The sequence below is a fragment of the Cinclus cinclus genome, chromosome 11, assembly GCF_963662255.1.
Source record: "Cinclus cinclus chromosome 11, bCinCin1.1, whole genome shotgun sequence".
Lineage (NCBI taxonomy): Eukaryota > Metazoa > Chordata > Aves > Passeriformes > Cinclidae > Cinclus > Cinclus cinclus.
Genome location: NC_085056.1, coordinates 1,358,922 through 1,381,118, shown reverse-complemented (window position 1 = coordinate 1,381,118; position 22,197 = coordinate 1,358,922). Strand labels below are relative to the sequence as shown.

Genomic DNA, 22,197 nt, shown 5'->3' with positions numbered 1-22,197 from the left:
CCTCCCACACCGGGCCTGGATGTGGTGTGATCTGGAAAAGCAGAGTCTGGGCCAAGCCTGGAACTGTCCTGCTCTGTCCAGGTGGGGGCTGAGCTGCTGGGTGCTGTGTTCAGCCTGGAGAAAAGGAGGCTCGGGGGGAATTTCTGGCTCTGCACAACTCCCTGACAGGAGGGGACAGCCCCAGGTCGGGCTCTGCTCCCAGGGAACAGGGACAGGAGCAGAGGGAACGGCCTCAGGCTGGGCCAGGGGAGGATCAGGGTGGACAGCAGCAGGAATTTCCCCATGGAAAGGGTGCTCAGGAATTGGAAGTGCCCAGGGAGGTTTGGAGTGCCCATCCCTGCAGGTGTCCAAGGAACACCTGGACATGGCATTGAGTGCTCTGGGCTGGGAACAAGGTGGGGATTGGTCACAGCTTGGACTCAATGATCCTGAAGCTCTTTTCCAGCCTCAGTGATTTTGGGATTCTGTAACAAGGCTCTGGGCCACCAAAGCCTTGAAGGGTGATTGAGAGGACAGGGAGGTGTCTGGAGGTGCTGGTGGCACTTAAAGTCCAGCAGAGGAGTGGGGACCCTGGCAGGGTTCCACAGCCTTACTGGGGGTGCAGGACAGAGCTGGATCATTCCTTCAGGCTTTGTTGTGTCATTTCCTGTGCTCTGGTATGTTAAAAAAGCCCAACAAATACCAGAAAAAAAGTTACTTTTCTGGCAGAAGAGGTAGAAGGGCTCCATCACTTCCATAAACCTCACACACATAAATTACTGTCTTCTATTAGTCACTTAAGGGCTCAGTTGCTTAATTATTTTGGTCACAGTAATAATTTATTTACAAGATGGGGAAAAATGCCAGGCACTTCCAAGCCGAGCAGCACAACAGGGAGGAGGCAGGGCTGCAGAAGCATTTCTTTCCATAAGTCAAAATGGTTTTGTTTCATGGAGTTACAAGGTCCCTTTTGAGGTCCCTGCTGAGAGATGATGCTCTGATCCACAGCCTTTTGTGCTCCCCCAGGAAAGAAGTTCAGCAAAACCAACTGCAGGTCCCTGTGCAGGAGAAGGCTCCAGGGAGAGCCCAGAGCCTCTTTCAGAGTCAAAAGGGGCTCCAGGAGAGCTGGAGAGAGACTGGGGACAAGGTGTGGAGGGACAGGACACAGGGAATGGCTTTAAACTGAAAGGGGGTGGGCTTAGATGGGATATCAGGGAGATAAAATCCTTCCCTGTAAGGGTGGAAGACCCTGGCACAGGTGCCCAGAGCAGCTGTGGCTGCCCCTGGATCCCTGGAAGTGTCCAAGGCCAGGCTGGACACTGGGGCTTGGAGCAACCTGGGCTAGTGGAAGGTGTCCCTGCCCATGGCAGGGGTGGGGCAGGATAAACTTTCCTTCCAACCAAGACACTTCCATGATTCTGTGAGTATTTGGGGGAGTGAAGGGGGAAGGAGGCACCTGGTAGAGTTTAAGTGGATCTCTCTAAAACCTGTTTGCAAACTGAAGGTATTTGGATTTTCTCCTAAAATCTGTCTTCCTACCAATCCCCAGCCCAGGAACACGCTCTCACCTCCTCCAACTTCACCTCCCAACTTCCCCTCTGTGTCTCCCACATGTTTCTGCTTAGGAATCCACCGTGCCTCCCCTGCTTCCCAGAGAAGGACACGCTGCTCTGAGCCTTCCCTAATTCCATTAGAGTCCATTAGGGGCTCCTTGCCACAGCTCCCGGAGGAGCACGGGGCAGAGACCGCAGGAAACCAAAGGGGCCACTTTGAATAAATCCCAGGGCCGAGTGCCAGGCAGAGATTCCCAGCTCTTTACAAACCACCCTCCTAATAAAGAGGCAAAATAAGAACAGGGAGGGGAGAAGTATGCATTTTCTAATCACCCAGATTTAGGCCTTCAGAGGATTTATTAGAACCTTTTATTTCCATGCGCTGAAAATGGAATCTTATCTTGTGAGCCGGCTGGTCCAGCTCCACTGGGTTTAGAACAGGGAGCTCTCAAACAACCTTCAAGGCCACGCTGTGCCTGGGTGTTAAACTTGCTGGAAGCATTAAAATATGGCACTGGGAGAGGGGGAGATCTGTGAATTCAGCAATGTGATGCCTCCAGCAGCTGCTCGTGCTGTGGAGCTGTGCAGGAACAACAGGAACTGCTGGGATTGGAGGGAGAAAGGAAACAACCACCCCAGCAGTGTGTTGTACCTGGGACTGCAGAGGGATCAGACACGATGGCTTGGAGGAGATCAATGCCTTGAATTTGAATTGCTGCTGTTGGGGAGCTGGTGCTGGGGTGGTTTGTGCCCCTGTGCCACGCTGGGGAGCACTGCCGGTGACATCCCGAGTGCAGCAAGCAAAATCCTATTAAGATAACGTCACGGCCTCTCTGTTTTACTGTTTGCAAGCCAGCCATAACATCATTAAATTACACAACAGGGAGGTGCCTGCTGCCAAGGGGCTCTGCTCGAGATAAGATGTGGGTTGAGCTGCTGCCAAAATTTGAGTTGATATGACAGGAAATTTGGAGCGGGTTCAAGGCTTGATTCACACCAGACATGGCACTGTGCAGGTAAACACTGGGCAGGATTGATCCCTGGGGCTGTGCAGGTACCTGGCACCGTGGAATCCTGGGCAGGATGGGACTGGAGGGGTTTGTAGCAGACAGATTTACAGTTCTTGTGCTCAGCACTGACAAGAAGAAGCCAGAGCCTGGCAGGGTGTGTAGGTGAAGCACAGGGAACTGTTGGCAGGTTTTTACCTCTGCCATCTCTTCTCCAGCCCTTCTGGGGAGTGGGAAGGAGCCTGAACACCAGGACACTGCTCAGGGAAGCTGTTTGTTTCATGGTGCCACAGCTGGACCAGCAGGAAAAGGAGCGAGAAGAAAGAGCTGCATCATAAAACTGCACACAGCCTCTAAGAGCCCTGAAACCAGCCCTGAAAACCAGCCCTGAAACCAGCCTTGCTGGTCCTTCTGTGTCATCCACCATTCACCATGCCCTGCCAAGCTTGTCCATGGAGCCTTTGTGCTTCTTGTGCCCTTTTTGCCCACTGTGCCCTTTTATTGTGCCTCTTTGTGCCCTTTGCTGCTGCAGGTGTGGAGTTCTGCTCCAGGCCCTCCAGATCTCAGGTTTCTCTCATGGATAGTCTGGACTTCATCTTTTAGATCTGTGGGGAGAACTCACCCAGCACCATCCCCACCTTGCCATCACTCAGCAAAATTCCTCATTAGCATTAACAACTTTTCTTCCCTGCAGTATCTTCCAGGCAGGAAATTGATCCCCAGCCAGGGCTCTGGAAGCCTGGGCTGTGTGTGCAGAGATGTCACCCCATCCTCCAGGACAGGACATCAGGAAGAAAATACTTTAGAATCATGCCTTAGAAGCAGTTTTGTAAGCTGCTTCCATTAGGGAAGCTCTGTTTCCACCAGAGGCTGCAGAGAGCCTGCCCTGCCCTGGGACTGCCTGGCACTCCAGCACTGCTATTACAGTTTTCCCTCGTGGCCCTGTTTCTGGCACTGCTGATTTTCGGGGTCCCAGATGGATCCTGGCCACTGCAGCAGTTCAAGTACAAAATGGCTGGGAAAGTGGCTTGGAGTTCCTGTAACTGAGCTGTTCTCCATGGAGGGATGGAGCAGGCACATCCCACAGCACCTTTTCATCCCAGCAGTGCCTTTGCACACCTTGGTTATGGATTTCAAGTGATAGAGAATGGGTTTAGATGGGATATTGGGAAGGAATTCCTGAATGTGAAGGTGCTGAGGCCCTGGTACAGGGTGCCCAGAGAAGCTATGGCTGCCCCTGGATGGATCAGAAAGGACCATCCCTTTCCTAAGAGTATTTCCTGCATGTCTCCATGTGTGACCTCTCTCCCAGCAGCTGGAAAGCCTCACCCTGATCTGCGTTTCCAGGATGGAAATCGTTGTTTTTATATAACACAGATGCTCATTTCCAGTGCTTTGGAATATCAGAAGCACCTGGAGGAGCCCTTCCACCTGAGGAGAGAGCTCCTGCAGGCGGGCAGGGTGTGCTGGAGATGGGCAAATGCTGGAAGAACCCGTGTTGTGGGTCCTGCATGTCACCCTCCACACTGCCTGCTGTGCTGCTGGGGGACAGGTGACAGGGAAATGCACTCACTGTGTGCTGTCCTAGGTGACACCAGGCCTGGAGGGGCAAGAGGGGGAGCTGCTGGTGAAGGGACCCTCCGTGTTCCGCGAGTACTGGAACAAGCCCAAGGAAACCGCGGATGCCTTCACACCTGATGGATGGTTCAAAACAGGTATGGGACCAGCTCCCCCAGCACCTGGCACACAGGGATGGGGGACAGCACCTCTGGGTTGGTGCACAGCATTGGAGAGAGCTTGGAACTGGGGCTGGCAGGCTGGATGTGCTTCCAAACGCTGGCTTGGGAAGGGGCTTTGTCTGTGTTGCCAAGTACTGGGGAGTGTTTGGGGTCCTTTGCTCCTAAGCAAGAAATAGCACTGCTGAATGGTTTCCTGGGAATTCAGCTTTGCAGACAGGTGGGATTTGTCTCAATTTACACAGGATTATATCACAGAATCATTAACTACCAACTACAACCCCCTGAAAGGAGGCTGCAGCCAGGTGGGGGTTGGGCTCTCCTTCCAGGCTACCATGATTTGAGGAAACGGCCTCAGGCTGTGCCAGGGGAGGCTCAAGTTGAATATCAGGAGGAATTTCTTCATGGAAAGGGTTGTTCATTGGCAGGGACTGCCCAGGGAGGTGCTGGTGTCCCCATCCCTGGAGGTGTCCAGGGAATGCCTGGACGTGGCACTCAGTGCTCTGGGATGAGTGACAAGATGGGGATCAGGCACAGGTTGGACTTGATGACCTTGGAGGTCTTTTCCAACCTCACTGATTCTGGGATTCTCTGATTCCCCCATTCCCCTTTTTACTGTGTGTTAGTAGTGCTGTGGTGGCAGGAGTCAGGCTGGATTTCTGATGCCTTCTGTGTAACCTGATTTATTGACGGTTCCTGAGGAAGCTGTGATTTATTCTAATTGTTCTCCCGAAGCAGAGCTCACTCTGCCAGCAGTGTCACCACGAGTCCCCAAGCCAGGCAGGCACCGTGGGCTGGGACCGGAGCATCACCAGCCCTCACGTGGGGTGCAGGGCAATCAGCTTTAAAAATTTTTTTAGTCAACACTCCTGATGAATATTTCAGCTGCAAAGGAATAGCGTGCATTAATTATTGCAAAGAGATGTCTTTAGGAGAAAATGATTTTGAAATTCAGTTTAATTTCATTGTAATGCGCCACAAACAGGAAGGGAGTATGTGTGTTTAATTGGCTCTCGGGGGTAAGGCCGGGAAGATGGCATGCCTTTGTCACAGGCCATTAGTGATACAGACTGCATAATGAGGGACTACAATCAGCTCACAGCTGCCGGCTCCTACGGGGAGAGAATGATATTAAATAGAAATCAGTATAAATTAAACTTAACCCTTTCGACAACCAAGCATAGCTCAGAGCTGGAAAAAAGGGAGGGGAGCAGTGACAGGAGTGGGGGGGTTCAGGGTGGGTCAAGGGGTGCTTGGATAGCCCCCCCCCCCCCAGCATCCAGGTGACCTCACTGATGTCCCTCCCCCTTCCCTCGGGCAGGAGGCTTGAACTCCCTTCCCCATCCCTAACCCCAGTTCCTTACCTTCCTTTCCTCTCCTGCTCTGTCTCTCGTGGATATCAGGTCGATGGGACTGGGTTTTTCCCAGGAGCAATCCCATGGCCCCAGCCTCACCCTGCCTGCCCCAGACTCATCAGCAGCCTCTGGAGATCACTCAGAGTGGCAAATGTCCTGTGGTGGTAAAAATCCCTTCAGGGAATGGAAGGGGTTATGTCCTGTCACAGGGATTGGATCTGGAGGGGGGAATTATCCCCGTGAACCACAAATTGGTTACCCTGGAGCCAAAACCAAACTGGCAGGATCCAACAGAGATGAATCCTGGCTGCTGCCAGGCTGTAATTCCCTGTATCTGCCACTTGCAGGTCAGCCAGGTGAGTGTTTTACAGGTGAGGCTGAATGGCAGCACACGGTGTTCCCAAAACCCCGGCGATGCCATTCCCGACTCTGTGCCAGCCTTCTGCTCACTGCCAGCCCTTGGGGGTGTCCCCACCTACAGGCTGCAGGTGGTGGCCAAGTCCCTCAGGGCTGAGGTTTCGCAGAATTATGGAATAGTTTGAATGGGAAGGGACCTTAAAGTTCATCCCATCCTCTGCCATGGGCAGGGACACCTTCCACTGTCCCAGGCTGTTCCAGGCCCCGTCCAAAAAAAGGGGAAAATAAACAGTGACTTTGATGAATTCAAGATTGTGGCTCTTCTGAGAAGCCTCTGAACTCCTGGGGGTGCAGATGGGATGTGCTGTTGTTCCCATCCTCTTTATTCCCTGGGATTTGTGCTGCTGTCTGCCGATCCCTCCATCTCTCATTTCCATCCGAGTGAATTTGATTATTTTTATTGTATTAATGCTGTTGACAGAGCTGCTTAGATCAAAGTCCCCTCTAACCATTTCCAGGGAGACTGCTGGGTTTCCACCTGCTGTCATAGATCCAAGTGGCACCAAGTCCTCAGAGGCCAAGCCGAGCCCAAAGGAAAAAAGCCTGTGGGCGTCTGGCTCCTGTCCCTGCTGAGCCTTCCCAGCTGTGCCAGGCCCTGCCAGGTGAGAGGCAGCCTCCAGACACTCACGTGCTGCTGAGAGGAGAGGAGAAAAGAGGGAAGGAAGACATTTTTTAGCATGAGCACAGGGTGCCCAGAGCAGCTGTGGCTGCCCCTGGATCCCTAGAAGTGTCCAAGGCCAGGTTGGATGGGTTTTGGAGCAGCCTGAGACAGTGAAAAGTGTCCCTGCCTATGGCAGGGTGTGGCACTGAGTGCTCTTTAAGGTCCCTTCCAACCCTGACCATCCCATGATCCTATGAGCAAAATCAAACCTTAGGAACTGGAGGAAAGCAGCAGAGGAACAGCAGCATCTGTGGTCATCCATCCATCCATCCATCCATCCATCCATCCATCCCTCCCTCCCAGCCTTGCCATGCCCACACAGGCCGTGCTCTGGCCCTGTCAGATTAGCTTATCCCTGCCCAGGAGGCAGCAAGTGGCTGTGGAAGCACAAGGAGGGTTTGGGATGCCCACCACGGTGCCTGGGCACTGCCCCTTTCCCCACAGTTCCCTGCCTACCCAGGGAGTTTCTCCAGAGGAATCCACCAATCCAGCCATGCTCCCTGGGCAGTGACACGACCCAAGAGCAGCCAGCTCCCTGAGGGAAGGGCAGCTCCCATTCACATTTGCTCATACATCCAGAAAATTAGAATCTGGTGTATTCAGGGAGATTTATTTTCAATTACAGGTTAAGGCTGAGACATGAAAAAGCACCGGGTTTGAAAGTAGTGCATAAATCCTGCAACAAATCCATGTATCTCTGCTCCATATAATAAGATTTTATTGATTGCTATATTGTATCTGTCAGAATAAAACTCTCTTAATGCATGCATCAGGATGGAGAAGATAGAGAGCTTGTTGGGAGTAGAATCTGATTCAAGAATCAATGCACTTTGATTAATATGTCGTTAAGAAAGTAAGAGTTATTTAACTTGTTTGATGTACATTTTGGAATGATGACTCATACCTTTTAAATTTCTTTCTTTGAGCTGCATTTTAAAAACCCCCACAACCTTGGAGCTGTTTTTCATATTGTTAAATCTTGGTTTATCAGTGAATTTTTGCTGGACCCTTTTTCACAGGTCACAAATGCCCCTGAACTCCATTCATAATAAATCCTATGGCCCAAAATACTTCTCATATCCTGTTAAGGCTTTAGAGGAAGAACAGAGTGGACCTGGTGTCTGTTTATTCCTTCTGGATATTCTGCAGTGAAAGAGGAAACTCTAGGCAAAACAAAACAAAACAAAAAAACCCCAACAACAACGAAGTTATTTTTCCCCTCTGTGATTACAAATGCAGGCACCAAGGACAAGCCCTGGCTTAGCTGGGAGCATCCCACTCAGCACTGAATTCCCAGCTTGCTCCAAAAATGGAACATGCTCCTGCTGCAGCTGTGAATCCCAGGCCAGGGAATGATTCCAGTGACTGACTGGTTTCAGTGACCTCCTGATGTCTCCCTGACATTTTCAGGCTGAGCTCTCCAGTCCACAGCTGACACCAGCTGCAGATCCTTGCCCTTCCCAGCCCTGGCTCTTGGAGATTCCATAGAATCATGGAATAGTTTGGGTGGGGAAGGACCTTTCAAGGCCATCAAGTCCAACCCCCATCACAACTGGAGCACCAGGAGTGGCTGAGGGAGCTGGGAAAGGGGCTCAGCCTGGAGAAAAGGAGCTCAGGGGGAACCCTCTGCCTCTGCACAACTCCCTGACAGGAGGAGACAGCCAGGGGAGGGAGACAAGGGACAGGATGAGACAAAAGAAGGTTTAGGTTGGATCTAGGGGAGCATTTCTTCATGGAAAGGGCAGTGATGGAGTACCCATGCCTGGAAGGATTCAAAAAACATGGATGTGACACTAGGGGTCATGGTCAGTGGTGACCATGGTAGTGGTGCAGGGCTGATGGTTGGACTTGATGATCCTAAAGATCTTTTCCAGCTAATTCCATGATTCTGTGATTTCCACCCCTTCTGGGTGCAAAAGGCAAAGCTTGCTGCAGTTTTCCAGCACAGAGAAATGTGGTGTTTGTAGGAAAGGTCCTGGGCAGGTCATCCTTGGCCAGGCACAACTCTTCCCTCCTCTGGGGCTGCTCCCTAAGGACAAGGATGCAGCTCCATCCCTTTAGCGTTGGCTTTTCCCGGTGCTTGGCTGTCCCCAGGGACCAGCAGGTGTTTCCCTGCCAGGGGAATTGCTCACATCCGTGGGTGGAGCACAGACACCTGAAAGAGAAAATACTTGAGGCTGATCAAGGCAGATTATAAATAGAAATGCATCTAATTAGCATCTTAATCTGCAGGTTTTCTGTTTGTTTGCAGTGGATTTCCTACTCACAAATCCAGCTAATGCAAATTCTATTTTTAAAGAAATGATTCCTTAATTGTAATGTGCTGAAATTATGTGAGTTACCGGTGTGATCCCACCGGATGGAGTGGGGGCTCGTGCCTGGAGGAGTCTGGCAGGGATCAATCAGCTCATGGGTGGGAGCAGCTTAGAGCTGGGACCCACCTTCCCACAAATGCCATGAAGGGACACCCCCAAAAATGCCAGGTGGACTCCAAACACGCTGCTGTAGGAAGGGGCAGGAGCAGAAGCCAGACCAGGCATGTGCTGGGCTCCACTTTCCACCCAGCCCTCATTTAAGAAGTGTTTCTAAAATTAAAAATATAAAGATGTAATATTTTCTGCCTTTATCACCCCCAGAGGTTCCTTATACAGACACTTCAAACACTTGGCAGAGAAAATTCCCTTTTTCTGCTTCCTGCTTGAATATTTATTCCTTCATCTTGAGGATTCAATATTTTTTGGTTTGCCTGATAAGTGGAAGCCTTGGGGTCACCAGGACATGGGAGGGGTGGAGCGAGATGAGCTTTAAGGTCCCTTCCAACTCAAACCATTCTGTGATTCCCTGATTCTATTTTCCTGACTACTGGTGAAACTGATGTTTTCAGCAGTTCAGAGTGACTTGGGATTTTTGTAGCTGTAAATGAGAGCAGCTTTTGGCACAGAATTTGTTTACTCTCTAAAGCTCTGCTCTCGTCATATCAAACATTTTTGGATGCCAACCCTTTCCTTCTTTGAGAACCTCTGCTACTCTGAGGCTCCTTTCCAGAGGCGTGGAGCAATTGCTCCCCAGCTGAGAGTCAGTGGGAACAGCAGGCACCTGCAGCTCCAAAATCCAGGCTCTTCCCTCTTGTTCTGTGTTTGTTTTTACCCCTTGAGCTCTGCTACAGCAGTGCTGCCCTCACAGCCTGGAGAGAGAGCCTGGAACAAGCCCCTGACTGCTGAGAATCATTCTTCCTATGCCATGTTATTCAATTCCATCCCATTTCAGGGATTTAGGAAGGAATCCTTCCCTGTGAGGGTGCTGAGGCTGTGGCACAGGGTGCCCAGAGATGCTGTGGCTGCCCCTGGATCCCTGGAAGTGTCCAAGGCCAGACCCCAGGTCACTTCATGGAAAATAAGAGGTGATTCTGCCTTTTGCTAAGGTTTGATTATCCCTCTGTGGCTGCAGGGAGCAGAGGGATCTGCTCAAATATTTTTTCTATTACCATTATTATTTTTGTTACCACACTCTTCAAAGCTCCACCAGCCACACCTTGGAGCATTGACTTATTTATTACTCTGAGTTTTCTTTTTCGTCTCATTGTCTGCAGAGATTCCCATAAATATTTAAATGCTAATGTGAAAAAAAGAAGCGTTTTTCATTTTTACTTACCCATTTTCTTTTCTGGCTGGTCCTCTGGGCAAACCCATCTGCAGTAATTCAGGCTGGAGATGCTCAGCCTGCTTGTGTCTTATCAGTCACCCATGAGTTCCTGCTAGTGAGGGCTGAACCTCCGAACTTTTAGCTGCCTGGTTTGCAGAAACCTTCCAGGTTTGCCTGGTTTACCCACTTGGCCCCCTTGGAACAGGACGTGCAGCCTGGGGAGTGTTCATCTGCTCTTGTCCTTCAGTTCTCAGGGCTTGGAGAGGCTCCTGGTCATGCTGAGCTGAAGAAACAAGATAAAAATGAGGAGCAGCACCTCTGCCAAGGACAGGCAGGATCTGAGGCACTGCCAGGCTTTGCCAAGGCTGAGTTTCCATTTGGTGCTGTCCTCTCCTGGCTGGATGCCTGGGACTTGGCTGGCACAGGCTATGTGAGGGTGTCCAATGCCAGCCCAGGCCAAGGCTGGAGCAGGGACCATCTGCAGCAATCCCTGAGCCCCAGAACAACAGGACAGACAAGGCTCTTTGTATTTGGTAACCAAACCTGCTGCCCAGTGGGATGTGTTGGGAAGTCTGGCTTGCAGCGGGGGGGGGGAGAAGGGATGCAGTGGATGGTGCTTTCCCTGCCCCAGGGGGGATCCTGAGTGTGTTGGGACAGTGACACCAGAGGGTAATGCCTAAACACTGCCCTGTCTTCTCTCCTGCACTCAGAGAAGGAGAAAAATCCTCTTGGGAGAAGGGAAAGGTCTGTGTGGTGGAATGAACTACTCACAGAAGGCAGGACAGGGTTGTCGAGGTTGGGAATTTGGATGGTGAAGGAAATAGGATGTGCAGACAAACCAGGAGGACCAATGGGCATCACCCTGACTTTTCTCTCTGCCTGAGAGGTGCAGTAAATTTGAGGAGCCTTTGGAAAATATGTGTGTGAGGGGAAGAAATCTCTGTTAGATCAGCTGAGACAAGGGGTAGCTGCACTCCTGGGCTGCCCAGAGGCAGGTCCCCAAACCCCTCTGTCCCCTGACTGGAAGCAGGGTGGGCAGAGCTCAGCTCAGGCTTACAGGGTTGAATCAGGCTGGTCTTACCTGCTCCTCCCTTTCCCACGTAGCTGAGCTGCTGCCAGCACTCCTGGCACCACTCCATGTCCCGCTCAGCCACACAGCATGGGGAGGAGAGCCTTATTAGCACAGCTCTTTGTGAGATGCCCTTGAGTGATTTATTTTTTTTCCAGGTGTAAATGCCAGGGGAGGCTGTTCCAGTGCTTCCCATTCTTTCATCTCGGCAGGGTTTTGCCCTTTCTCCCAGCGTGGCTCTGACAGCAGGCTCAGCGCTGCTGCCTGTAGAATACCAAGTTCCCTGTTAGAGAACATGACAGGAATTCATTCCAGGCTGGGGCTTTCTTAGTTTTTATTTCTGATTTTCTTTTATCCTTGTGCTGGCTGCTCCAGGAGTCTCTGGAGAAGTTTTGAGAGGGGGGAGTCTGTTGTTTAACCCCTTTCTTCTAGGAGCTGGCAGCTGGCATGTGACCCAATGCCTTTCCCAGATCAGTCATGGAATATCCTCAGCTGGAAGGGACGCATTAGGATCAGCAAAGTACAATCCTGGCCCTGCACAGACACCCCAACAATCCCACCCTGGGCATCCAAACCCTCCTGGAGCTCTGGCAGCCTCAGGGCTGTGCCCATTCCCTGGGGAGCCCGAGCAGTGCCCAGCACCCTCTGGGGAGAGAACCTTTCCTGATTTCCAACCTAAACCTGCCCGACACAGCTCCGTGTGGAGAGAGAGACAGGGCTGCAAAGCAGCTTTGAGCTGTGATACAATTCCCATCCCCTGCCAAGGAACCAGCACACTGAGGCATCTGCGTCCCTTGGCAGCAGCCACGAGGACACTAAGAGGGTCTGTCCCCCCTCACTGCCTTTCAGCTGGTGAGGGACAGGCACAGGGAAGAGGGGAGGATGGCCCTGAGCTACAAATCTACTTGGCAAATTGATTATATAAATAAATGGTGCTGCACACCCACCTGCTGCTGCCGCCGCTCCTGACCATGTTTGTGGCAAGGTGTGGGAGCAAACAGCAATTCCCTTCCAATGGATTGGTTCCCCTTCTCAGGAGCCATTAAATTACTTCCAGATTTCATATGAGTGGCCAAATCCTGCTCTGCCTCAGTGGACGGGGCCCACAAAGCTTGACAGCCGTGGATTGCTCTTGGATATTGGTGTGGTTTATATGTGGGTTTTTTTGAGGTAGTTTCAAACTTCTCCCCCTCAGGCACCTGTGATGCTTTATTGATGATCACGGTGCTCTCCAAATCCTCCGTGCTCCACAGAGGGAGCCGAGCCTCGGAGCAGCCCCAGTGTTTTTGGGAAGTGCCTCCTGTGAGCCCAAGGAAGGCATTTGCTGGTTCAGGTGACCGGGTGAGGATAGATGGACTCGAGTGTTCCCTAAGAGTCACTCCGAGGTTGTGACAGGCTCCAAAGGAAGCAGCGAGTTGGACTCTGGGAGCCTGGCAGGTCTCACCCTCATGTTGTGAGCAGGGTGGGAAAGGAGGGGAAAAGCAGGAGCTGATGATTTCAGCTGCATTGGGATTAACAGGAACTGCTGAGCCCTGGGCTGCTGGGAATGCAGCCTGGTTCCAGGGAATGAAAGTGCTGAAGGGCTGGGGTAGATGGGGATGACTGGGGAGAGGAGATCCAGTCTTTCCCAAGTCTAATTAATGTTAATTAGCTACAATTAGTGCTCATGACCTCTGTTGGCAGCCAAGATGGCTGACAGCAGGGACACACATTCCTCACTTCCATGCAATAAATCAAACTAAAGTTGCTCAGTTATTTAGCCTATCATTTAGCATTTCATTAAAGAGATCTGTGCACATACATCACCGCTGGTGTGATCCCTTCAGGAGCAGGGATGTCTCCAATCAATCCCAGCAGTGCCAGAAAGGCTCTGGATCACTGAGACCTGCACCTTCCCCAGCATCTCTCAGGTGCTGGTAATTCACCCCAGGCCCAGGATTCAACCAGAGAGTGACTCACACTGAGGGTGCTGTTGGTCCTGTAGAGGGATATGGCTCAGAGAGAGGTCTCACTTGGGAGGATGAGGTGGAATTCCTGAGCTGGAGACAGTCTGGAAGGTCCCTATTGAAGGCAGGATGTTGCTTCAGCTGGGTCCTGCTTTGCCACAGTGTCTTCTCCCATCTCTTCTCCTAGGGAACAAGCAACAGGGCAAGAGTGAGCAGCCTTCCCTAATATCCAAGAGCCTTAGATGTTAAGGGAGTTTTCCTCATGGAAAGGGCTGTCCCGCTGGCACAGCTGCCCGGGGCAGCAGTGGAGTCTCCATCCCTGCAGGGATTTAAAAAACCACGAAGATATGGCACTTGGGGACACCGGTTAGTGCTGGGCTTGGCAGTGCTGGAGTGGAATAGACATTCTTGAGGGCCTTTTCCAAGCGAAATAATTCCATAAATCTTCTAATACCAGCAGCATTCCCACGACACGCATGGAGGGGTACTCCCTCTTGCTGCTCCAGGCTTTGTGGTCGGGCTGCCCAGGAGCAGCCCTGCTTGCCCCACGCGTTCTGTACCCTCCCTCTCTCAGTGCTCCATAAATAAATCCCCCCAGCCCAGCCTGGCACACTGTATCAATCTTGTTTAATAGACTGGAAAGCTTCTTGCACACCGGCAGGTCGCGGGGAACGTCGGGGTGATGGATTGCGCCTTCCCGGAGTCGAGCGCCGTTGATATATAATGAAATATTTATGATTTATTCCAGCTAATAAACTGGAGTGAAGTGTGTGATGTATGTGAGCAGATGGGGGATCTGTGCATGCAGTTTTCATGGCGCTGGGGGGAGGGAAGGTTGGATGTCCGTGACGGAGAGGCAGCGCTTGGCCACCCATCCCACAGCCCAGCCACAGAGGGGATGGATTATCTAATTCCTATAAAAAGCCTTTAGCACTTGCCTTATAATAATTTATCCACTCCACATGGCTTTTCTCCAGCACAGGAGTCTCTGGGAATGGGAACAAACCATTTCTTTTTGCACTGGGCTTGGAAGCTGCACAGGGAGCTTGTGCCCAAAGGGCTGGGAAGAGAGGCAGAGTGACCACAGGAATGTCACTGCTGTGCCACACTCAACAGCTTCCCAGCTCCACTGTGTCTGTGCTACCTAAAAAAAAAAAAAAAAAAAAAAAAAAAAAAAAAAATCATTCCCATGGGTTTAGGAGAGTGGTAAGACACTGAACTGTCCTGGAAAGAGCAGGGAAAGAGCGAGGCAACTTGAAAGCACATGAGAAATGTGATAGGCACATGGAGCTCGTGGCTGCAGGAGGATTCCAAAACCTGTGAAGAAGCATTTCCATGGCCTGCTGCTGGAGCTGATCTGCAGGCAGGAAAACTGTGCTGAAAGGAGGAGGATGGACAAGGACCTTCCTGCCAGGTGGGGCCCCACAGCTGCCTCTGAGTAGTCAGGGGCTCCATCACAAGCCCTGGCTGGGCCCCTGCGTGCTCCCATCCAGATGTGGGTGCTGGGGTTGGAGACTTGCTCCCACAAAATCCTCACCTGGCAAAGGGAGTTTGAGCCCCCAGATTTTGGCTCTGCTCTCCCAAGTGGTGAGGATCAGGATCAGGCTCTTCATCACCACCCTGGGTTGTTGGACCAGTCCTACCTGGAAAATAAATCGTAATACTAATCAGTGTGGTGTGTCACTGCCAGAGGGTGAATTCTGCCTCCGCCTGGTGGACCAGCAGCATCAACAATGATTTCAGGGAAGTGGGAGGCAGGTAGGAGTTAATAGCAGGGTAGAGCAGGGATCCAGAACCTCCTGCCCACTGCTCCATGGTGTGTGAGGCCACTCCTCATCCCACCGGGGCCCTTCCCATCTCACCACTGTCCTTCCAGCTGTTCCCTTTCTGCCTGATTGGCCTCTGGATCAGTGTGCTTGGAGATCCTCTGCTGAAAGGCACCAGAGAAGGGCAAAGACTGATTATTCCAACTGCCTTCCTTCAAGCTTCCCCGGGGGTTTTCCAGCTGGGAACTTGCTGGTAACCCCCACATGCTCACTTGGTGAGAGCAGCAATTCCAGAGGAATGCAGGAGGGTGAGTGTGCTGCTCCAGCTCTTCCCTCTGGAAATGAGGGATCAACATGGCAAGAGAACAGCTGACAGCAGGGAATTCCTCCTGGAGTTTTGGAAAAAAAAAAAAAATAAAGGCTCCCAAAAGAGCAAGGTGCACTGTGTGGTCTGAAGGAGCTGTGCTGGCTGCTCGTGGGTGGCATATGGTGACTGTCCCCAGAGGAGCTCTGCTGTGTCCTTGCAGGTCAGTGTCACCTGGAAGGGTGGCTGTGAGACATTCCTGCTCTCTATCCCCACTCTGAGGAGCACTGGACTGTATGGAGCATTTGAAAGCCAAGAGTTTGCAAAAAAATCAGGAGTGATTCATTAACAGCAAAAAGGTCTAATTGATATTTGAGAGTGTTCCAGCCACATCCTGCTGCTAGCAGGGAAGAGCCCCCCAGAATCCCTGGCGCCGCTCCGGCCCCTGGAGCTCCTGACTCGAGCATTAACTGCCTCCAGAGCAGGAGGCTGAAATAATCAGCAAAATCATTTGCCTTTCAAAGGGGAGATTTGCTGTTTCTTGGTATTTTCTGCTGTGCAGCACTTGGCCCGCTGGAGCTGTGACAGGCGTGGGGGGACATCACAGCTGCAAAGAGCCAAATCCCCTGGGAATGATCCTCTGCTGATGGCATTGAGCTGTGGGGCTTTGGTTTCAAACCTGGCAGTGCACATCCTCAGGTGTCCGCGCTGTCCTCCCTCCCTTTCCTGCTGGGAAACACCTGCCCCATCCCCTCTGGAGCTCTGAACACAAAGGAAGAGGTGCACACCTAAGGCGGGCTGTGGCAGCCAGGAATGCAGTTCGCAGTTTGCAGATCAGCGCGGCACCGCGTTGCTCCCGGTGCCAGATCTCGGCTCGCGCGTCGCAGCCGCGCTGTCACTGCCACCAAGCTGGTGACACCTGTTACCAAACAGTCTCCCAGGCTTCTGAGTGACATCTGTCCCCCAGAGCAGGGATGGTGTGCCTGGGGTGGGCTCCTTCTCGGGGGCAGCTCCAGGGTGCTGACTTCTCCTCATCACCTGTGTTCAGGGTTAAAACCTTGAACTCGCAGAGCCCCAGCATGAGGCCAACACTGGCCCTGTTTGTCCAGCAGATCCTAGAACATTCCTGACCCTCTACCTAGACCAGGCTGAAATCACCTGAATTACCTAAAAAGTCATTTTTTATGTGTACTTCAGCTATCTCAGAGCTCCCCGAAGCCACTCAGAGTTTCATTCCTCAAGCCAAAGTGTTCCCTTGGTCAATAGTTGGTTGCACCTTTGATGTGGGAATTGTGCTGTGTTTGCCAGGAACAAACTGCCCTGTGGGTGAGGGTGTTGACACAGGTGAGGGTTTGATCCTGCAGCTCAGCTCAAGGAGCAAAGGGGCTCTTGTTCTCCACATCCTGGGAAGCAGCTCCAGCAGCCTGTTGATCCCCACGAGGTCTCAGCACTCAGGGAAGGAGGTGCTCAAACTATAGCAGAGTCCCAAGGGCCCTTTTGGGTTTGCAGTGAGGATTTTGTGACTTGAAGAAGTTCATGGCAGAAATCTCTGCAGATTGAGTTGGGAAATGTTGGTCTCCATTGCACGTGTGTCCTTCTGCATCTCGCTGGGAGGGTGGTGAGGGGTGGGAGCAGCTTGCCCAGAGCAGCTGTGGCTTCCCCTGGATCGCTGGAAATGTCCAAGGCCAGGCTGGACAGGGCTTGGAGCAACCTGGGACAGTGGAAGGTGTCCGTGGCCATGCTCCAGGGTGGAACAAGATGAGTTTTAAGGTCCTTTCAACCCAAACCTTTTTCAAAGCCTAATTCTGTGCTTTGAACTGGATAAATACATCCATAACCGCCTGTAACTCCAGCAAAGGGCAGCCCCCACCAGCACAGAGCCTGCTCAATATGCAGCTCAGCAGAGCCTTTAACATTTCACAGAACAGATGCCCACTGAGCATCTTGAAACAAATCCAAAGGTAGCGGTGACGGCTGCTGTCAGGGAAGCAAAAATCCCACGGCCTCGGCAGCCACGTGCCACGAGGTTCTGCTGCCACAGCTTTGTGTGCTGACAGGAGCTGGGCAGAGTGGCCCAGGCAGGCAGAGGAGGAGATGGGGTGTCAGAGATCTCATCAGCCAAAATTCCCTCTCTGGTGCAGCTGGCCGAGGGCAGGGAATGCTGGTTGTGGTTCTGAGCTGCATCCCGCTGGATGGAGCAACTGGGATGGATGGAGCACAACACCAGCAGCTGCCCACAAGGGCTGGTGGGCTCATGGGGCAAGAGACTCACCTGTGACCCCGGGAAGACAGGGGCAGTCCTTGCTGTGGCTCTCGGGGCAGCACCACTTGGGAAGTGACGCTCAGCACTGCTGGGGGCAGTCACTGAGCAAACTCAGCATCCTTTCACTGGTCTCTCTGGTCTGGGAGCTCCCCACTGGCTTGGGAAGCAGGGAATGCTGGATGTGCCACTGCACAGGCTGCCTGATGTGCTGGGCTGGAAGCAGATGGTGCCGGGCAGAGGGTAACGGGGCTGTCCTCAGTGGATGGCATCCCCCAGAGCGCTCCAGGCTGTCAGAGTGGGAAGTGACAGCCAGGGCCTGATGCTGCAGAGGAGATGAAAAGGAAGAGACGAGGGGAATTGCAGAGCTGGTCCCAGGAGCTCACAATAGTCACAATAATGATGTGATATATCCCTTCACTGTGCTGTGCTGCCAGTGGAAGGGAGGGATCCCTATGGGAAACAGCGATGGCGTTTGTTGGGAGCTCAGGGATGGAAGGGGAGCAGGGAGGAGAACAGGCCAGGGATCATTCACCCCATCAGGGCAGAGGAAAAGCAAATGTGGCTCTTCTCCTGTAATGACATCCCAAAGAACCACATGGGAACTGTGTGCCACTGAACCAGGGCTGAATTCCCTCTCCTCTCCCCATCTTCTCTGTGTGAATGAGCAGCTCCTGCTCCTGGCTCTCCCAGTGCCACCGTTTAATTAATGTCCCCTGTCCCATCGTGTCAGTCACAGCCACCCAGGATCTGGGTGCAGAAGGCAGTTCATCACAGCAGCCACAACTTCCTTCCCACTCCAAGCAGGCAAACACTCAGAGCCCCAGTTTCAAACTCTCCCCCAGCTTCAGAATATTCCAGACAGCCTTCAACATCCACAGAGTGCCAAGGGGCAGGCAAATAAATACAGGAACAATTAATCATTCCCTGGCTGAGCTGCTCAGGATTTTAGCAGGTGCCAGCTGAGCAGGGACACAACTCTTCTGGGGAGCAGCCTGGATTTTCAGGACTGATGCTGATGTTTCCTTGTCCTGACAATGTAAATCTCTGGGCCTTTGCTGCACCACATGCAAATTCCACAGTGCCAGAGGTGAGCTGGAAATGGGGTGTGAAAACTGCAGCACTGCTGGACATCGTGTGGTACCTGGGCTGGGCTGACTATGGGTTCACACCTGCAGGAAGGACAGGTTGGACCAAGCATATTGCTTAGGACAGGCTAATTTTCCCAATGTCATTCTCCACTTTTTTTTTTTTTTTTTTTTTGGTGGAATCACAGAATTATTTCGTTTGGAAGGACCTCAGAGCTCATCTCATTCCACCTTCCACTATTCCAGATGGCTCTAAGCCCTGTCCAACCTGGCCTTGGACACTTCCAGGGATCCTAGGGCAGCCACAACTTCTCTGGGCACCCTGTGCCTCCTCATCCTCCCAGGGAAGGATTCCTTCCCAATATCCCATCTAACCTTGCTTTGTAGCAGTGGGAAGCCATTCCCCCTTGCAGCACCACCAGAGTGCCACATCCACATGCCAGGAAAGGCAGAGGGGGAAATCAAGGGAACAGCCTGTGATGGAGCTGATTTTTTTTTCCAGGAGACACGGCAGTATACAAGGATGGAGTGTACTGGATCAAGGGCCGCACCTCCGTGGACATCATCAAAAATGGAGGGTTTAAAATCAGCGCGCTGGAGGTGGAGCGTCAGCTCCTGGCACACCCCCACATCATAGGTCTGTGCTCTCCTGCTCCCTGCCCAGAGGGGACAGAGCCTGGGGACACTGCTCTGGGGACAGCCCTGCCTCAGGAGGTGCATGAGGCTCCCAAGGGGATGTTTAAATCCCACAGTTCCTGCTCTCACAGGGCCGGAGCTGAGTCAGCAGCAGCTCCTGTCTGATTTTGGAAATGAGGCTGTAATTAAATCTGCCCTGGCCTTGTGCACGACCCTGTGCAAGGGGTCAGAACTGGTGCCCCCAGCTCCACACCACTGTACATCATCTTTCTCCCCCTTGACTCCAAATTCTCAAACCATGGAGCTTCCTGCCTTCTCCGTGGTGAAGAGCTCTGTTCTTGAATCAGCACAAAAGCCCACGGTGTTCCCTCACGCTGACAGCTCATGGCATTTTCCTCCTGACACCTGAACCCCTCTTCTGCCCAGCTGGGCCCCAGGAGACGCTCAGGCTCTGAAGGAGCTGCTGAGGCTCTGAGTGCAGCCCCTGTTGTCCCTGCAGATGTGGCAGTGATCGGGGCCCCGGACATGGTGTGGGGACAGCGGGTCAGCGCCGTGGTGAAGCTGCGCAAGGGCGAGATGCTCTCCGTGAAGGACCTGAAGGACTGGGCCAGGTAAAACCCCACAGGAGGGGCACAGGGACAGCAGGCTCAAAGCCAGCAGTGTCCTCATCAGGGACACGTCATAGGATCACAGTCATGGAATTGTTTAGGTGGGAAGGGATCTTAAGGCTTATCCAGTGCCAAACCCTGCCATGGGCAGGGACACCCTCACTGTCCCAGGTGGCTCCAAGCCCTGTCCAGCCTGGCCTTGGACACTCCCAGGGATCCAGGGGCAGCCACACCCTCACAGGAAAGACTTTATTTCTGATATCCCATCCATCCCTGCCCTCTGGCAGTTTGAAGCTGTTCCCCCTTGTCCAAGCACTCCAGGCCCTATAAAGAAGTCTCATAAAAAATTCCCCTATTTTCCCATCTGAAGAAGCCCAGCTCTCTCAGCTTTTCCTCATAAGAGAGATGCTCACTATGCTTTAGGTGGCTGCTCGTCCCTAAATCTCATGCCAGGGACATTGATGCCACCAATGCCACCAGCCAGGAGATCCCTTCATCCCCCACCTGTGGCCTTGGGGATCCCCCAGACTGTTCTGGGGGTCCCTGGTTCCAGGCAGGAGGCTTTGCTCAGCGCCCCCTGTACTCCCCTGCCTATCCCCCCCTCCCGGAGTGTTTCCTCCAAGTCTCTTCCCATCATTGTCCCCAACTCCGTGACAGGGACATTGCTCTTGTGCCCTTGAACACAAAGCCCCCGCAGGGTCCGGCTGTGCTCCCTGCCCAGCACCCACCTCTCCCTCTCGCCCTGTCTCTCCCCTTTATTTTTTATGTCACTTAGGCTCACTTGGCCCCTGTTGTCGCACTCCCTGGCAGGAGACACATGTCCCTCTTCAGAGTGATTCATTTTGCAGCTTTCGCCTCGGATGGTGCTTCCCGGCGACAGGCGCCATCCCGAGTTAGCGGCTCCATATGGCCGGGTGCTGGTGGCGGCGGGGGGAGGACGCCGGCCGGGGCTCGGAGGGCTCGGCAGACTTGGCATCTCACATCAGAGTCAGTGCCAGGTCGCTGCCAGAGCCGGGCACGGCCCCAGGCTGGGCAGCAGAAGGCAGGAGAGCCCCCCCGGGATGATGCTGGAGGATGCCCGGGGCTGCGATCGCTGCCGAGCCACGCACACGATCCCGGGGAGGCGACTCACCTGCGGTCCCCGCAGGGACTGGCAACAGGAATACGCGGGGTCCTGCGTTCCTCACAGCGCTGTGTGCTGTCCCTGAACCTGGAGGAGTCCCCAGGGCCGAGCTGCTCCCTGCAGCGACAAGCTGGGAACGAACACCCACCACGCAGCCCTGGAGAGGCTGAGCTTAAATGGGCTCCTGGCATCTGGGTGGGGGGGTCCCAGGTGGGGCTGGTCGGGGCTGTGGGTGCTCCTGGGAAGGCTCAGCTGGTCCTGCACAGCTGTAACAGCTGCAGTTTGATGTTCCAGGAACACCATGGCTCCCTACACCATCCCGACAGAGCTGATCGTGGTGGAGGAGATCCCGCGCAACCAGATGGGCAAAGTCAACAAGAAGGAGCTTCTGAAGCGCTTTTACCCAGCCTAGTGCCCACCTGGGGGGGCTTGGCCCTGATCCACGGCCATTCTGCCCCTGAGGAGGAGCCACAAGGGATTGTCCCTGGCAGGTCTGGGCTCACTGCAGCCTAGTCCATGAATAATGTCCACTAAAAGTAGGATTTTTAGCTGAGCCAGAGCTGCAGAGTTAGGGTTTCCTTGTGTAGGAGCCCTTTGCAGGAATCCCAGAATCCCAGAATGATTTGGGTCAGTGGGGACCTTAAAGCCCATCCAATCCTACCCCTGCCATGGGCAGGGACACCTTCCACTATTCCAGAGTGCTCCAAGCCCCAATGCCCAACCTGGCCTTAAACACTTCCAGGGATCCAGGGACAGCCACAGCTCCTCTGGACAGCTGTGCCAGGACCTCCCCACCCTCACAGGGAATGATTTCCCAGCAGAAATAGAGAATAAATTCAAAATCACACATAAATACTGACTCTATTATCCAGTGCATCCGCCACCACCAAGTGATCCCAGTGCACTATTGATAATTCCCACCTTCATACATGGAAGTTTGTCCCTGTTTGACTCCACACATGAGCTGCCAGCCCCAGGGGTTGGATGGACAGTGATGACCGTCCCCAACCAGTGGTTCCATCTGGTCTGATCCTGTGCAGTGCTGAG

General features: G+C 53.0%; 1 protein-coding gene across 1 annotated transcript in view; it reads left to right on the top strand.

Moving 5' to 3' along the window:
* The window catches only part of ACSF3 (acyl-CoA synthetase family member 3), a 50,752-nt gene extending 28,762 nt beyond the window's left edge, over positions 1-21,990 (top strand). Inside the window, exons 9-12 of the mRNA XM_062500263.1 lie at positions 4,128-4,254; positions 19,286-19,420; positions 19,919-20,030; positions 21,445-21,990. Coding sequence (XP_062356247.1) covers positions 4,128-4,254; positions 19,286-19,420; positions 19,919-20,030; positions 21,445-21,562 — 492 coding nt within the window. The 3' untranslated portion in view covers positions 21,563-21,990. The remainder of the gene's footprint in view (positions 1-4,127; positions 4,255-19,285; positions 19,421-19,918; positions 20,031-21,444) is intronic.
* The last annotated feature ends 207 nt before the right edge of the window (positions 21,991-22,197 follow it).